The 18,293-nt window shown below is 40.5% G+C and overlaps 1 protein-coding gene across 2 annotated transcripts; it reads left to right on the top strand.

Annotated features, from left to right (window-relative positions):
- The first annotated feature begins 10,382 nt into the window (after positions 1 to 10,382).
- Positions 10,383 to 17,262, top strand: plvapa (plasmalemma vesicle associated protein a). 2 transcript variants are annotated; one of them, XM_069683914.1, is made up of 6 exons: positions 10,383 to 11,029; positions 12,784 to 12,844; positions 12,984 to 13,693; positions 14,242 to 15,433; positions 16,062 to 16,119; positions 16,929 to 17,262. In XM_069683914.1, exons 1-6 carry the CDS (start codon positions 10,634 to 10,636, stop codon positions 16,960 to 16,962), a joined length of 2,451 nt encoding a protein of 816 aa, XP_069540015.1. In that variant the 5' UTR covers positions 10,383 to 10,633; the 3' UTR covers positions 16,963 to 17,262. The 2 variants fall into 2 exon arrangements, with proteins under 2 accessions (XP_069540015.1, XP_069540014.1); XM_069683913.1 differs by having other exon boundaries at positions 12,981 to 13,693.
- Positions 17,263 to 18,293: the final 1,031 nt, after the last annotated feature.

Raw genomic sequence — 18,293 nt, 5'->3', positions numbered from 1 at the left:
AAAAGCAGAAAATAATAGCCTTGCATTACTTGCACGAGTTTGACCACGACATCATTTAGGTGTGCCCAGACCGACCGAGTGAATATTTCTTTCACTGTAAATAGTAAGTCATACAGAGGCTGTACTCTGGCTTACTCCAGCGGTATGAACCTGGAAAAAAAACCCATTTGTTTGTGACTATTTTGCAATAAACAGGTTGAAAGTTTGCCCAAATATTTTTGATCCAGAATTTTTAAAATTAAAAAGTTAGGGCCTGTGTCCACTAACAGCAATTTTTTTTTCTATTTTTCTTTTTCTTACTTTACTTTCACCTATTTTCTATAGAAAACCAGTGCAGTTCCAAGTTTTCAGCGCTCGGCGTCCTTAGTGCAAAAATAATTTGTTTTGTCGCTGTGCTTACAGCACTCTCAGTTGAAAATAGTTTAACTTTTGGAACACCGCCGCGCTCCTCAATGTCACTTCTCCCTCACTGATTAGTCAAAATCAAGAATTAGAAGAAGAAGAAAAAAATTTTGATGTTGTCTTTGTAAAATTTCCTTGAATTAAAAGCAAATATTATGCATACAGAGCGATTTAAAACAGACTGTCACTACTGATGGGAAGCGGAAGTGCCGCCAGGTGAGAAGCATTCTGAAATTAAGGTTGTGGGCGCTGCCGACGCAAAAATCGCTGTTAGTGGACACAGGCCCTTATAATTTGTGGCGAGTTCGGATTGATCATTTCTGATGCAGAGACGTCTCGAGACTTCAGGAGAATATAATTGCTGATTGGCTTTCACGAAACTGCGTCACACATTTCTCACTTGTGTTGAACTTTCTGAACTCTCAAAAATAAGCAAATGACGGTACTTTACCCCTGAACACAAGCAATTAATCTAAAACTACATCGGTCGTGCTTCACAGGTTGCCTGTTTGTGTGAATGGAGTTGTCCTTCTAATCTATGGATGGACTTATTTATGGGCATATTTAATTCACCTGTGTTATATCTACGACTTTTATATTACAACTTATAATAGAAGTGCATTAAGACAGCTGGACCTCTAATAGTAAATAGTCCTGTATTTTCTGATCTGCAAATCTGTTAAATATAGTTTAACAGATATAGCTAGATTCATGCAGTTGAACTCTTACTGCATATTGAACATACTTATGTGTATTTTTCCCATATTGGTAATTTAATGTTTAACATAAACCTGTAATTTCTTATTTGTGAGTTAGATTTACGCCTGTCCAATATTTAATGGGTTCTACACCCTTTTTACCAAGTTCCATAAAAATAGCACCTGACGACTTTCCGTTTTCCTCCTGTCACACAAACAAATGAACAAGCAGACAAACAAATGGCACCAAAAACAAATCATCCTTATATGTCATACTATAAATAAACCGTCCTCCCTCGACCTGAGCCAGTTTGGGTTTATGCAATTTTAATGACTAATGTAAATCCTCACACGACCTTACTGGCTTCTTTTTCTGCAGCCATTTTAAGCTACTAGCTCCCTCTGTATCTGGTTTCTGGGTTCTCTCTCTCTCCCACACACACACACACACACCTGTTGAGTCCCCGAGCACCACCAGCAGTGAATGTGGGAGAAAAGAAATCTATACTACAGCAGGTATACACACATTCGTATTCACCACCATGTTTGTTTGTGTCCCTGCTAGAAGGCTTGAATTTATTAACTGCCTACCTCTGCCTTTATGATGTAACATTGAGGATACTTTTTTTGGTTTTAAACTTCTATAACTCCTTGAAAACAAGTTGTGGCAAACAGTTTTTGACTGGAGCAACAACGACTTAGTGATTCATCCCCAGCACTAAGAATGTGCGTCTTTATTTGTCATTTTCCTTGCTTCTTTAAGCTGACAGTGTCTTGCTTTATTGTCGTGAAAAGTCTCTAAATTTGTTGTAGAACAGGATGCAGATGAGAAAGTCGTGCTGTAATGTGCAACACTTGTTTGATGTTTGAGCTTGCCTGATTGGAATTGCAGCATGTAATGTACTGCCCTGTCAAAGCTGGTAAAAACGCTCCAAATGTTCCTTAAATCAGCATCTCTCTCTACATGTCATGGCCAGCCCAATCCTCATTGAAAACCTCCTGAATGTGATCAAGAGGAAGATGGATGGCTATCGAACAAAGCCGAGCTGCTTGAACTTTTGTGCAAAGAGCGGCCTTACGTCACCCAGCAGCAATGTGAAAGTCTTCCAAGATGCATGAAAGCTGTGATTAAAAACCAGGTTATTCCACCAAATATTGATTTCTGAACTACTTTCATTATTCGAACTTCCTTTGCATTATTCGCGGTCTGAAAAACATCTTTCTCGCATCTATTTGTTATCTTCACCAGTTGTCATTTTCTGCAACTTTCTTTTGCTGTGGTCTCGTAATTTTTTCCGGGGCTGTATACAAATCTGTCGAGCAGCTGGTTTTCTGTGTTCAGTGGACAGATAACTGTGTTGTATAAGAGGGTCCTCCAGGTTTTAGTCAGCTGGCCTTCAAACAGTCATTAGTTAATGGAGGCAAAGCAAGTTTACTTATAAAGCTCCGTTCATACATAAAGCAAAAGTGCTTGACAAATCTTAAAACAGAACATTAAGAGCATTAAGGAAATATGACATTAAGCCAAATTAAGACATTATTGTTATGTAACTTTATTTGAGCAGGGACAAAGCACAAAAAACATTAAGCTTATACAAAACAAGGAAAGACGTATTGTACCGGGTTTTAGCAAATTGCTATTTTTCACCCTTATTCCTGGGCAGGTAAGTAAAACAATGAAATCATAAGAAGACATAGACATTAAAAGACGACTAGATATTAGAGGGGTGCAGAATACATTCCCCACCCCCCAAACACACAAGATTACACAAATAACCCATACCCACACAGGAATAGACATTAAAACAGCCCCCACTCCCGCTCCCAAACACACAAGATTGCACATAGGACGAGACATTAATAAATACACAATGCATCCCCAAGCCACGCCACCCCCTCCCCATTGCAAAGTATGTTGCCATGTTTGCTGTGGATGAGTATCCACTGACATACGAACCCTTCAAAATATAAGATCAATAAACAACTAAATAAGTAGTGAATATATGAAAAGAATTACATAAAAGTAGATAAAACGGGATTGAATTTATAGGGGGGCAGCGGCAGATAGCCCAGTTGTGTGCAATTAAAGCATTAAACATGGTTAAATTCCTTGCAATCCACCTTGTAATCCTGTCCAATCAGTAGCCCAGTCTGTGAAATTAAATTTAGCTTCTTTGGCTTTAAGTTGTCAGACTTCTCTTAAAGTTAAGATTACAGGGTGGGCCATTAAACACGAAGCTTGGGTACTTCTGGGCAGGCCCAAACATGACACAGCTATTGATTTAGTTAACATTTCAACCATTTAAGTTAACCTTTAAGGTCTGTTACAGAAAACAGTCCCACAACAAATACGACCATCCACCCCCTGTGTGTGCTCGGGTGTCTAAAGTTAGGCCGGCCTCTCCCTGAGGCATCCCCAGCAACCTCTGTAATTCAATCTGAGGGTGTTAGTGTGTGCTCTCACCCGCATCCGCATATGGAAAGTAGGTCTTTACTTAAGGTAATCATGAGGCGTCTGTGCAGCCTTCTCGCAGGGGCTGCGTTTTCATCACGCTCTGACGGCTGTTAAATGTTTAGACTTGTAGTGACAGCTTCACCCTGAGACCACCGTGACCTGTGACCTCTGAGGAATGGACAAGGCTGGAAACAAAAACACAGGCTTTTGTGCGGGTCAAAGGAAAAACATCTGCTGGGCCGAAGACACGGAGAGAAGAGGGGGATTAACTCTCAGGGATTCATCATTCGGTCTTTTCAGTCACCTCAGATGAGAGGTGGCTGATGGGAACATGCAGAAAGCCACTGTACGTCACATCATTACGAGCCAAATCCCCTCCTTATTTTACCCCTTAATGCCCCAGCTGCCTCTTGGCTCGGCAGCAAAAACTGATTAAAAAAAAAGCAGATAAATAGAAAATGAGGGAGAATTCCTTTGATATGAATGCTGCACTCTCTCTTATCACATCACCACAGGAGCCACCGGTCACAGTCACCCTTTCATTTTTAAATTAAATTTGAGCTTGAATAAATGATCTGAGAGGACTGCACATCACAGTGCCTCTTGAGAAAATTCATTTGAACAATTCTGGCTTTGATACCATCCTGCATTGTCATGATAAATGAGTGAATTTTTTAACCCGACTGAAGCGGTACAGTGTAATTTACATTCGGCTGAGCGGGATGTTGCCCGCTGCGGAGCGCAGATAACAAAAGAACACATTTCCACTCTCTTTCTCCTCTTTACACAAACTGAGCACATGCAGTTATTTAGCACCGTATTGTTTATTTGTCTGTGTTCAGTCTGCTGGTAGGCTCAGGTATTCACCACTTCCCCTCTGTTCCCTCCGTGTTCCCCAGTAACAGAGACCTCTTTCTTCAGGCAAGCCACCTGATATAGCACACGGCTGTGATATGAGTAACCAGACCCTTAAGAGCAAGTCAGCAATTAGGCAGAAGTCTCTGGAGGGAATCGTCATGGTGTGTGTACATGTAATTTAGGCATCATCACTGGAGAACTTGTTTTATAAGAGCCGGTGGGTGGACTGGGACGTGCTGGAGTAAAAAAAACAATCTTTTTTGATTTTGAAATTTTTTGAAGTTTAACGAAAAAACCTCTCACGCGAACAATTGAATGGAGCACGCAAATAAAGTGGTGGAGGACGAAGATAAAAATCTCTAAGCAGAGAATCAGTAATAAATGGAAAAGGGCCAAGTTTTTTAGGATTTTTTCCTCAGGATTCATCGTTAGCTAGGCTACCAAGGCTTAAAAAAAAAAAAAGCTTCAGGGACTGAGGGTGTTAGCTAGATTTACCCTGAATTTACAATCAGCGTATGTGGTTTTAAAGTATTACAGCAAGTCAGTTTAGTTGGTTTAGGTTATGTTTTTGTATTGTCAGTGCGACGTCAAGGTTATTTGATCTATAGTTTGGTCATTGATTTCCCCCCTTAAAACAAGATATGCAATATTGTGTTCATAATGTAAGAGTTACATGACATGATCCAATTTTGTTTCTGTTACATTAAATTAAAATGAACCTAATATAGGAGATGGTTTATTAAGGAAAGCATTAAAACTGGCAAAACAACAGGAAATTGCTAGCTTGGCTCTTTCCAAAAGTAACAAAAAAGACAGCATGAAGCCCAAAATGCTGAACTTTTCCTTGGAGTAATAGAATTTGCTTTGCGGTTTCACCTGGTACAGGGTTATATGGTACAAACATGTACTCGTGAAGCTGTACGTGAGTCTCTGACCCAATACATCAAATAGAATTGGGCTCTACTTACAATCATATCAAAAGCTATGAATAAGTAAAAACTGCTTTTATAATGGTGTCTCTGATACAGCTGTTTGTCTTGTCCCCCATTAACTATATATTTTAAATTCTTGAATTCTAAAATGTTATAGGTCATTCACATTTATTAATTCCCTGCATTGGTTAATCAAAGGGACGTTCAGGTGCAGTTAAACTGATTCCCCACTAAGTGGCAGCGTTCCCTGACAATAAACACTGTATGCCTTGAATGTGTCATTGAGGCCATATTACAGTATAACAATACTGTCATACTATCATTACCTAGTACAAATGTTAAGTTTTGGATAGCAAAAACTCAGATTTCTAGATCAGCTGAGTTGAACACCTAGCAGGTAAAGGCAACTCATCTGTATAGAAATGTCCTACTTTAATAATAGGGCTTTTTTTGTAATCATATAGCATCTACCAGTCTCATACAAGTGAATGGGAAAGTGTGTCCAAACTTCTGACTGGTAGTATATATATAAAACAGTCTAATCAACCTAAGTACAATAAAACCCCTAGACCCCTTACAATTTTAGCTTACTAAATGCTTAGTAAATCTACGAATGTGTGGATGAACTGCTGAAAAGAGACAGGTTCTTTGCCACCTGTATAAAAGTGTTATGCAGACATTTGGACACCATGTGAGATTTTTTTGTTTAGTTCTGTTGCCCACGGTCCAAACAATATCTTCCAGAACTTTGAAACTCCCCTCTCGACAGGAGGCCGCAGTCCATCAGGACTGAAAAACAGGTTCTTCCCCTCTGCTGCCCGCCTCATCAATAAGACCCCGGCCCCCTACTGTGACACAAAATCTGTCCCAGCCGAGACACTTTAGGTTGTATTATCGCATTATGACTTACATTAACACACTTCATTTGATTATATCTCTGTGTATTGCACCAGGTCTCTGAACTGTATACACTCAAATATGGAAAAACAAATTCCTTAAATTTAAACCTACTTGGCAATAAACCCCAATAAAGTGGCTCCTAAGTCAGGTCTTTAATTTTAAAAAAATGTTTATATTTTTATCATGAATAAAATAATAGATAGAAAGATATTCTTGCATTATAACAGTAAAGCAGGTGACCCCAAGTTCATGTTTCACAATGTGCAGCCAAACCAGGAATCAGACTCCTTTAGCTGACAGGAAACCACGTCTGTCTGTTTTGTGTTGATTAGAACATTTTATATCGTCCAGTTATCTCTGCTCTCCTGACACCCAGTAACACCCAGAGGCCCCTCATAGCAACAGTCTGCTATAGAGAAATAGCAGAACTTGGAATGCCGTAATTAACCAATCTGAATCAAGTATTTAACACGGCTGTGTAATAACTCTTAGTAAACTCCTGGTTAACCCGTGCAGCAAAGGTTTTGGGCTTCAGTTATAGACAGTTACCTCCAGAAGAGAGGACTTTAATATTCATGTAATAGCAAAGTCTTTTATAAAACAACTAAACAGATTTAAATTATTTTTTCATTCATGCTCAATTGTAATCTGAGTGAAGCCCTTTTTGTAAAAAATATTGTTTATTTATTGCATGAGACTCTGATAGTCTGCAGGGCCTTGGTGAGAAAGATTAAAAAAACGAGACATTGTATTTTGATTTAAGAGTGCTGTGTCAGCAAGGTTGGCAACTTCCCAGTAATGGATTAAACAAAAAAACCCTTCCATGACAAGAACTTGAAACTGAAGGTAAAAACAACCCACTTCAACATCAATTAAATCAAAACTGTGACTGTTTATGTCTTGTTTTGTCTGTGATATCCTGCTCTGTTGGCGCCTTTTATTTACAGTCCCCTCCAAAAAGTTGCGACAAGTTTGGCCATCAACAGTTCCTCTATGAATTACTGCTTCCTGTTAAGATGAGGCCTGGCACGCCAACAATGCCAGGAAAAAGTAGTGGCTGTTACTGTCAGGCTCTTGTATTTCTTTTTGAATTGAGAGTCTGAGTGTGAGAGTGTGCGTCCTATGAGACAGAGGGCAGCTTACCCACGTCATCATGTTGGACTGAGACTCGCAGCATCAAAGAGCCACTGAAAGAAAACGTCAGAAGGACGGCAGGAGCCATTGTCCTCGTGGCCTGTTGTGCACGGGAAAACCCTGTTCATGATCCCATAAAAAATGTGTTTGGCACATTTATGGGCAGGCTGCACACAGCACGGGGAGTCCACAAGGTCTTTATGGCCTGTAGATTTGTACAATAGAAATCCGAAAGTGTTGTCAATATCACCTAATCAATACCAAACTGAGACTTGTAAGCTTCATACATATTAAAGACGTAATGCTGAAATATGACTTTGTGTTTTATGGTTAAAAAAAATAACATTCCAGAAATGCTTTGCTTTGCCTTAAATTACCTTACACTAATCAGCCATAACATTATGACCACCTGCCTAATATTGTGTAGGTCCCGCTTTTGCCGCCAAAACAGCCCTGGCCCGTCGAGTCATGGACTCCACTAGACCTGTGAAGGTGTGCTCTGGCACCAAGACGTCAGCAGCAGATCCTTTAACTCCTGTAAGTTGCGAGGTGGGGCCTCCATGGATCGGACTTGTTTGTCCAGCACATCCCACAGATGCTCGATTGGATTGAGATCTGGGGAATTTGGAGGTCGAGTCAACACCTTGATCTCGTCGTCGTGTTCCTCAAACCATTCCTGAACCATGTCTGCAGTGTGGCAGGGCGCATTATCCTGCTGAAAGAGGCCTCTGCCATTAGGGAACACCGTTTCCATGAAGGGGTGTACTTGGTCTGCTACAATGTTTAGGTAGGTGGTACGTGTCAAAGTAACATCCACATGAATGGCAGGACCCAAGGTTTCCCAGCAGAACATTGTCCAAAGCATCACACTGCCTCCACCGGCTTGCCTTCTTCCCATAGTGCATCCTGGTGCCATGTCTTCCCCAGGTAAGCTGTTAGACAGGACAGGTGGAAATAAATGCAATTATTGTTAATATTTGACTGCTATAATTGTTTTTAGTGAGCGTTTATGTAGGAAGTAATAGGTTACATGTCTTCGGACTCCTGCATTTCTATATGTAAAGTAAATAACAACTGGAAAAATAAAATAAAATAAAAAACCAAGGAGGAAATCTACACAAGCTTACACTGGCATGAAAGAGTTGCCAGAAAATGTATTATGAACAATGTGACTTGTGCACGTTTCAGTTTTGAGTATTTATCACTTTTATGTTCTCTACATTATCTTAAATTTACTCCTCTTGTACTTGGTGTCAGCTTCTAACATGTATGCTTTAAATTTGACTGACATCATGTTGGCCTCTAAATCTCTTAGTTTAGTGTCTTGAGAATTACTGCAGTTGAGTGTCTAAAGATCTTATTCTTGATTTATGACGTTTTATGATGTTTGCTCTTTTGAGCTTTTGCTCTTGATTTATTATAGGTGTGCGTATAAGTTTGAACATTGTAAAATCACTATGTAGCAGTTTCAGGTGCAGGAGCTGGGGAATTCCAGCTTTTGCGCAAAGGCCAATATAAAGGGCAACGTCCAGAGATCTGGGCTCACTCTTCGCTCCATTCTCCCCAGGGCATGCCTTCCCGTCTCTCAGCGATTTTTCATCGGCAGAAAGAGGAACAGCAAATAGCAGGAAAATATTTAAAATTGAATCTTGTCCATTTGTGACTTGAACTTCTGCCGTAATTTAGATTTGAAGCAAAGAATCGATGACTGTTGGTCCTGCAATATGTGGATGCTCATAAGGTTTCTTAAATTACATCCAAATTGTCCAACTTATAAGTTTTAAGCCTCATTTAAAGGCATCAGAAAACAGAACCAGACCAGTTCTGACAAATTTGAGTTTTTAACTTTTTTATTTTATTTTCACATTTTGTGTAATTTATAACTGAGTGAACAAATAAAAGGCAATGTAAAACTTAAGGAAGTCCTCTGTGGGAGTTTTCATTTCGGAGTGAGTAGTATTAAATCAAAAGTGAGAAAGGGTTTCTTCCAGGAGGACTCCGCTACGCCCCCGAGGTAAGCTCAAGAGATCCGTACTACGCCGACACTACTGATTTATGGCCTCACATACACACACCACACACAGGGCAGAGAGCACCTTCAGAAGGCCCCTTCCTGAGCAATGTTAGGCATCTTTGCCTAGTGAACACATTATAGCTGTTAGGAATTAAATCATATAAGGGTCCAACTAATAGGGCTCTCATGCGGAGGAAGCTAAACCCGCACAGGGTTGGTAGGCCAGTGTTTAAGGGGGCCCTTATCCTCCGCCCCCCTCCCGTTCCCGCGTCTCTCCCTTTTGCTTTGTAGCCTTAGGTCAGGGACGAGGCCTTAGGGTGGGAGATAGGACATGTAGGGGTTTCACGGTAGTGACTGGACAAAGGGACAGAGAAACTAGCCGTATTTTTTCCCTGAGGGCTAAGGGCCCGCTAGCATAGTCCCCCTGGAGAGATCTGTGAGCGCTACGGCGACAGATTAATGAAAATAATTGGATAATTGAAATCCATATTTGTGATGTTTTTTATTTGTAATTGTATCCCAAGATCCAAGGAAAAGTAATACGCTTATTTATGTTACAAAGAATATAAAAGATATGATCAAATTAGATCACGTATCTGCAAGTTCTGTGGTTGTTGATTATTACATTTTGACAATCATTAGAGCAGAAATGTTGTGTCCTCTTTTTAGTTATGTGTAACTAATGTATGAATATTCAGAATGGCCACTATTTCCAGTTTCTAGTCATAGAATTACAATGGAAAAAATGTAAGTAGGGGTGTTCATATGTGTGTGTGTGTGTGTGTGTGTGTGTGTGTGTGTTAAATCTCCACACAGGGAGGGGCAGCCCGCAGAGCAGGCAGATAGCTTACAAAGGGAGGAGTCTGAGGGGAGGGTAACTTTCCATCATGGGAAGTTTGTGGTCAGAGGAGTTTTTAAATTCCTACCCATGTTTACATCTCACAGAATCTGATCAATTCTCATGCTATCAACACTGCTGAGAGGAAACATCTGGCCTTCGTCTGTTTTACGCTGGTCTTTGTTCGAGAAAGGGACACAAGCTTTCCAGGAGACGGACTGAGAAATCTGGCTGGTCTGAGATTATTCAACATTGTTTAATCTGTTGGATCTCTTGGCTTGAGTAGGAACGTTTCTGTCCTCAGGGTCAGAGATGAACCCTGTTTGAACTTGGCTGTCTGTTTGTAGTTAACCTCAAGTCTCAGACTTTACACCATCTCTCTCTGAGCCTTCAGCAGCACCTATGTACAGCAGTAAATACTCCCAGGTCTCCAAGTACAGCCCGGAGGCCCGAAAGAAGATGCCGTACCGGTCAAAGGGCAAGAGCTGCGGCTACTACATGCGCATCGTCTTCTTCTTCTCCTCGCTCATCCAGTCTCTGATCATAGTCAGCCTTGTGCTCTTCCTGATCTACGGGAAGGATCAGGACTCAGCGTCCACGTCTCGCATCCACGACTTGGAGGAGAGCTTCAGCCGGCTCTCCATAGATAACATGGCCCTGAGGCAGCAGAGGAAGAACCTGACCAACTTGCTCAACACCACCCTGATCCAAAAGGCCCGCAACGACTGGGACCTGGCCATGTTTCGCCATGCCTCCAACATCTCTGCAATCCTGATCCAGGACATGGAAAAGAGGCTGGTAAGAAATTGAAGCTTTTTTATGTCTTATTTGTTTGTTTTTTTAGAATGAAACTCTACCTTTAATCAGCCATAAAAACAAAGCTAGAAAATGTCTGTGTCAGTATGTTTGCTTAAGAAATTCAAGTTAAAGATGAAAAAAAAATAGCTGCCATGCTTACGTTAAGTTGCTTTATGGCAGATAAAAGGTCGTCGAAGCTGGTTCTTTAATAGTGTGTTACTTACATCAGCACTGGGAATATTTTGTGAGGAGGTGGATTATTTTAGAAGGAGAGTTACTGGATGCCTTTGAATTCTTTCTCCTTAGGTCATTCACCAATTGATGTTCATAAGACTTCGGAGATGTAAAAACCTCTGATGGCATCTTTTAACAGCTCTTTCACTCAGTGAATTCCCCCGCTGTTGGCTCACTTTCACACATCATTTCTCTGTTATAAAAAATGTATTTGGGGAAAAACTTGAACCCCAGGTTTTTTTAAAGCTGAGGCTTGGGATTGGCTGTCATATTTTATTTTGAAAATTACAAAGAAAAATGTATTTTTTTATTTACTTATTTTACTGACTTTAAAAAGGAAAATGGCAAACTTTCGTGAAATGAAAGCTCATGCATTTAAATGGATATTTACCCAACACTGTCAAACTGTCCAGAGGCATCAGACAGGGCTGTCTGCTATTTGCATACGTGTTCTTTGTATGCACGAACTTTCTAGTTATTAAAGCTGAAATAATGAATATGTAACAGGTTTGAAACTCAGTGGGATTGAAAAATAACTCTATACGCAGAAGATGTAACCTTATTTTCTGACAAAATAGCCAAAATGTTTGTAATTTCTTTCCAAAATTATCTTGATCACAGCCAAACTTTAATAAATCCACTATTAAGAGAATTCGACTAGTGTAATATAGATTTCAACCTGTATAAAAAAACGTGTTAAAAATAAATTACAAACAGAAAACGTGAGAAAATGTAAAAGTTTTAAACCCTGGAAAGAAAAATACATTGAATCTCGTAATTCCTTTATTAATACAAAGTTACTGCCAACAAAAACATCTTTGCAAGTTTAAAATATCACAATGGCTATTATGTAGATTTTATTTAGGAAGAAGAGCAGCATTGGTTTTTTCATTCATGCTCATTTTTCAAGGGTTTTTCAAGTTTGTTGACCAATATTCCAAGTTGTCTAAAAACCCATGAAATCGTATCTTTAAACATTATGTTGGGTTGTCTGAGTGAAAACTGCTCCCATTATAAAAAAAAATGACATTACATGTTCAATCATAGTCGGGGCGGACAGTTACAAAGTATGCCTTTTGAGTATCTGTACTTTACTTAAGTATTATTTTTGGGGAAACGTTTTACTTTAACTCCACTCCATTTGATCTATGAATGTTCTCGTTACTCGCTGCTTTTGCTCTGAAGTCAGCTGATGAATTTTCTTTTCTTTTCTAAAATCTGAAAGACAATAAACTGTGTTCGTGTAGTTCTGCGCATGGCTTGTCTAAGTGGTGTTGCCGTACCTGTACCTCGTGCATCTCCATGGTTGAACGCAGAGCAAACACTTATTATTAGCTTATTTTTATTTGAGAGATTCTTTTTATAAAGTCGGTATATTTGTAAGATAATGCTAATGTTAATCACCCTGGCTAATGTCAGAGGTAAACTGTAAATGATATTGATTTTTCTTGTTTGTCTTCATTTAACAATTGGTCTACAACAAATGACTAAAATAACTTTTCTTCCACTTTTCTGAACAGACACAGTGCTCGGGAGAGTTGGTGATGTGCAGGTTATCACATTACCAATGCCCGACTCCATGTAAGTGTGACATCTCTTCAGAGCAAATCCAAATAGAATCAAATCAGTGAAACATAATAGCATGAGTAATTGAGACAAATTCAGTTGAAACAGCTGCCAGTTTTTGTTTTGTTTCAATGTTCTCTTTTTTATTTAGCAGCACAACCAAATACCTGTGGGCTTCTGACTGAACGGCTGAAAGCCAGACTGCAGCTTGTGGAGTCCAACTTCACGCAAACGTCACAGAGGATGAGGATGGAAATGGAACAGATTACCAAAGAGAGGGACAACATGAACTTGGAAGCCATCCGCCTGAGGAGAGAGCAATCCACGCATGAAAAGCAGGTGGAGTTCTTCAAACTGAAATGCAAAGACGACTTCACCCAGTCCTTGAGCGGTGTCTCCAGCGTCTCCACTGCTTTCCTTGAGAAGATCAACTCCCTCTTCCCCAGTCACATCGCATTCCAGCTCACCTGTCCCAAACAAAGGGAACACCTGGAGCAGATCCGCACCAACTGCTCCAGCCTGTCCAGAGAGGTGGAGGACAGGTTCCAGCGTTACCTGAACAGTGTGGGAGATCAGGTGTCAACCATCCAATCGGAGAGCAGCCGTTTGAAGGCAGAGAACTGGCGACTGTCTGAAGACTTCCGCTGGTGCAGCCAGAACCGCACAGCTCTGATCCAACAGCACAAACTGAGCCAAGACAAGCTTCAGCTGAAACATGATCAGGACAAGGAGAACCTCCTGATGGAAAAGATAAAGCTGCATGGAAAGCTAGAAGTCCTGGAAAACAACGTCAATTATAAAACTAAAGAGGTTGAGCACCTTGTAGAGCAAATCAAGCACCTCAACATGACCTGTATGACCAAGGTAAGAAGTTCCATCAGTACTGATGTAGAGTACAACGGCGCTGGACTTTTCATCATGTGCATTACTCTGCCTCATCCAGGTGTTCTGAGTACTGACATTTAACGGAACGGAAGATGCTCTTTGATTGATCAGGCTGAGCTACCTTGTGTCCCACAGGCCACCAAAGCAACAATCCACAGACTGTAATTGCTCTGGTTGCACAATGAATAGGAACATACAAGCAAATATTCATATAAAAAGTAGCTGGTCGGCAGTAAAATGTACACAGGTATTATTGCTTTAGTACTATATAGACAGGTTATGGTCATGCATAACTATTGGCTTAAACCCCTCTTAAATATAATGATCTGTATCGTTTCAGCTACATTTGGGTCACTTCGCGCGAAGTTGTTATTAACGATCCTCATCCCTGCAATATTATAAGACATAGTTTGTTTTGTTTCAAGTTAAAACGTTTCAAGTCAAAGTAGTTTGGATGCATCAATTTTAATTGTAGAGATGTTTTGGATCAGTTTTCCCATGTTAACATTGCTCTTATTTGATTTCAGGCAGGATTCGGTGGCGCAATTCCATTCGGGTCAGGCCCGCTGGGTGGTGGTGGATCTAGCCCTCCCTTTTTCAGCCCTTTTGGTGCGGGTCAGCCTAATAAGCCAGGGTCAGGGTCGAGTTCATTTGGGTCAGTATTCAATAAGCCAACATCAACTGGGACCGGCTCTTCCCTCTTTTCATCTGGGTCAAGCGGTTCCACTGGCTTTGGATCCAATAAGCCAGGTTCAGGATCTTCTAACCCATCCCTCTTTTCATCTGGGTCAAGTGGTTCCACTGGGTTTGGATCCAATAAGCCAGGATCAACAGGAACAGGCTCTTCCAGCACTTCCCTCTTTTCATCTGGGTCGAGTGGTTCCACTGGGTTCGGATCCAATAAACCAGGATCAACTGGGACCGGCTCTTCCCTCTTTTCATCTGGGTCGAGTGGTTCCACTGGGTTCGGATCCAATAAACCAGGATCAGGATCTTCTAGCTCTTCCCTCTTTTCATCTGGGTCGAGTGGTTCCACTGGGTTAGGATCCAATAAGCCTGGATCAACTGGGACTGGCTCTTCCCTCTTTTCATCTGGGTCGAGTGGTTCCACTGGGTTAGGATCCAATAAGCCTGGATCAACTGGGACTGGCTCTTCCCTCTTTTCATCTGGGTCGAGTGGTTCCACTGGGTTAGGATTAAATAAGCCTGGATCAACTGGGACTGGCTCTTCCCTCTTTTCATCTGGGTCGAGTAGTTCCACTGGGTTAGGATCCAATAAACCAGGATCAACTGGGATCGGCTCTTCTAGCTCATCCCTCTTTTCATCTGGGTCAAGTAGCTCCACTGGGTTAGGATCCAATAAGCCTGGATCAAGCTTTGGATCAGCAGGGTCAAGTCCAAGTCTTAGCTCAAGTGGGAGAGGCTCTTCAAGCTTTGGTTCAACTGGGTCAAGCCCAAACCTTAGCTCAGGTGGGCTAGGATTAAATAAACCATCAACGTCAAGTGGAAAAAGCTCCTCAGGCTTTGGGTCGTCTGCCTCTGGGTCGTCTGGGTCAACTGGTTCAACAGGCAAAAGTAGTTCTGGGCTGGGTTGGTTTGGGTTTGGCAGCAGTAGCTCAGGACAAAATAAGCCCGGAAGTGTAACAGGGAAAGGGCCATCAAGTGGAACTGGATTGTCTTTCGGTGGAGGTAGAACCAGTGGACAGGGAGATGGACCAGGTAAGAACAAATAAATGCAGTGGTTACAGTTCACTGTCTGTTGCTTGTTATTGACCTAAATTAGAAAAAAACACTTCTCATATATCTCTGGTGGTATCCACCCATTTGGTTTTACTTGCCCGGGTTTTGAGCAATCCATCACTGATATATAGTATCTGCCCCAATACAGTGTAGCAGAATGGGATATAGTAGTGGTGGATTTAGCATTGAAAATGTGGAGTCAATGAATCCAGTGTTTTTCCTGGATAATGGCAATGGTGTCTGTGAATCATCCCGAGCAACGCATTGATTTTTCAATGTTTATGGCAGAATAAACAAAATTCCATTATTCCCTATTCTCTGGGACGATCACTGTCCTAAAATCTGAGTGAATAGATCCAAAAATGTATGCATGGATAGATGAATAATCAGTGTAAACTAAGAAACATCTCAAGTAATCTAATAACTGTGCATAAATCAAGACACTAACATGATTCCATGAATACTCCGATGTTTATAGCATTTGTTTAACTGGTGGAAATGCGAACAGTTGGCAGCTCTTAGTGTTGTAATACATAAAAGAAGCTTGATCATTTACTTTATGACAATGTTCTGACAATTCACTTTTTTTTTTATTTTTAACCAACAGTCAGTGTTGCTCAGCACCTGCAATATCTGCAACGCCTCATCAACCCCCCTGGCCCAGAGTGAGTATTACATCTTTTAAGCTTTAGGTTGAAAGCTAATGTGAGTGTGTATCTGACTGTTTTTGTTGTAGTCTGGACAGTGTATGCATAGTGGTGACATTCAACATTGCTGTAGACAAATCCCATGAAACAAAGCATATAACACATTAGTCGGTCTCTGAATACTTGGATTTCCCTCGCCAGCCGGACCAGCACTCAGCCTGAACCCAATGGTTTCTATTGAAAATGTTAATACTAAGAGCAGGACACATCCACCCCCCCCCCCCCCCCCCCCCCCACCCCCCCAAAAAAAAGCTCAATGATATTTCAAAGCACCAGGACAATGTAGTTTTGAGCACTTGTTATTCAAACAGAAGTAAATGATGCATTTGTTGGAAACCATTTTCAGGTTTGGATCAACACATGTTTGATGATCTAGAGGCTTTGCAAGTTTTAGGTGATATAAACTACAAAGCCCATGTTCATCGCAATAAAGGGACATGTCACCCAGAGCAACAATGTGACCTTCTGATGTGTTTTGGGGAAATGACACTAAGTAATAAACAAAATCTGCTCTTGACTACACAATATGTTTTAGTTTGATTTGTTCATTGCTGGTTTCGGTTGATTCCATGGGATTTGCTAACAGTAAGACAAATACAGCATGTACTTTACATAAACTTGTCCTTTCACAAACAGCTGTGATGTTTTAGAGGATCATTAGAGCACCCACTGGTCATTATCACATGACAAAAAGTAGAAGTAAAAGTAATCTGTTTATCTCTCTTTCCCTCTCTGTTTATCTTTCTCTCTTTCTTTCTCTTTTCCAGGGAGAAACAAGATCTCTCCAGGATGTTGGGTTAGTTCATCTTGAAGAGGAAAACCAAACATAAAATCGATTAATCTGCTGCATGTATAACACACAGCTGAATGCAAGCTCCTCATATTGAGTTCACAAATTGTATATCAATAAATGTACCATCCATTATACACTGTGAAAGTTTATTCTCCAGTATGCATTTAGAAATGTTAATAACTTTAGCACTTTGAATGTAAAATGTGAATTTTGAGTGTTAATGACGACGTTTCAGTTTGTACTTTGCATGATAAAGCACACATCGTATTTTTACATTGTAAATATATAAAAATAAAAGCTTTGTTGAAATGTAAGCACATCATCAGTGCCTGTCTCGTCTTTATAAACAAAACTATTTAAGATATAACACTATGCAGATCAGGAAATAACTGTTTGTCTCTGTGTGCGTCACCTATTGTGTGGCTAATTGTCTACAAATGACTCCCACACCCCTCCTGTGAGGTTTCAGGCAACATTTACTGGCAAGGCGATTTTAATCCTTCCAGCATGTTTATGTTTACCTGCCAACCTGTCAGCAGGCCGGCGGCGGCAGATGGGAGAAACATTTGGAAGCACTTGTGTACACATGGTGTTGTTGAAAACAATGTGCCATCACTTAACTGCGGAGAACACGGATATCCATTACCTAAATACACTTGAATATACTATCTCTAGAACAAATGAGGGGGGGCAAAGATGGAGCTCGACTTTGTATAAATGAATGTTTGACAACTACCAAAGCAAGCCTGAAAACAAACAGATTTTATCTTTAATCTTCTAAAATATTGATTTATATATTCATATATATATATATATATATATGAAAAAAACTGTAACAGGGTTGTTTGTGTGTAGAAATATTTACCCAAATGTTTCAGCATTTAAAATCACACACATTTAGAGTTCAATCCAAATGTACTTTTTTTTTACCTGTGCGTAACCGTGCAGCCAAAACAGGGCAGGAAAACCAAAGTCATTATGAGAACAGACAAACATCCTGTCCGTTGTACTGTGAAAGGATGGGAGCCTTCTGTTAAATCAAGTACAGAAATTGTATTGTGTTGGTGCCAATTAATAAATACAGCACTTAGACTTGAGCGGAGGGAGAGCTCTTTCCCGTCAAAAGGATATCCTTTGTTTAACATCAAGTGTTTTTCCACATTTGGGATGTGCTTCTCACTGCTGGAGAAGCTGTGAGGATATTAAAGGTCAACTGCTTGGATGCTTCAGGGACTTGCTTTAATAGTCTGACGGAGACACAGGACACGTTAAAACAACTCCACTGGAAAATCATAATTATGATGATGCAGGTCTGTGCAAACGTGTTTCCTGTCATCTC

Source organism: Semicossyphus pulcher, unplaced genomic scaffold, assembly GCF_022749685.1.
Source record: "Semicossyphus pulcher isolate SPU_LCO1_2020_fin unplaced genomic scaffold, fSemPul1.0.p SCAF_7, whole genome shotgun sequence".
Taxonomy (NCBI): domain Eukaryota; kingdom Metazoa; phylum Chordata; class Actinopteri; order Labriformes; family Labridae; genus Semicossyphus; species Semicossyphus pulcher.
Note: the sequence above shows the minus strand (reverse complement) of the source record. Positions and strands in the feature narration are given on the sequence as shown.

Excerpts from the sequence above, each read along its gene's own strand:
- plvapa (XM_069683913.1), top strand. The coding sequence starts at position 10,634 with ATGTACAGCAGTAAATACTCCCAGGTCTCCAAGTACAGCCCGGAGGCC. Across the intron at positions 11,030-12,783 it reads AGGACATGGAAAAGAGGCTG|ACACAGTGCTCGGGAGAGTT; the intron begins GTAAGAAATTGA and ends TTTTCTGAACAG. Across the intron at positions 15,434-16,061 it reads TGGACAGGGAGATGGACCAG|TCAGTGTTGCTCAGCACCTG; the intron begins GTAAGAACAAAT and ends TTTAACCAACAG.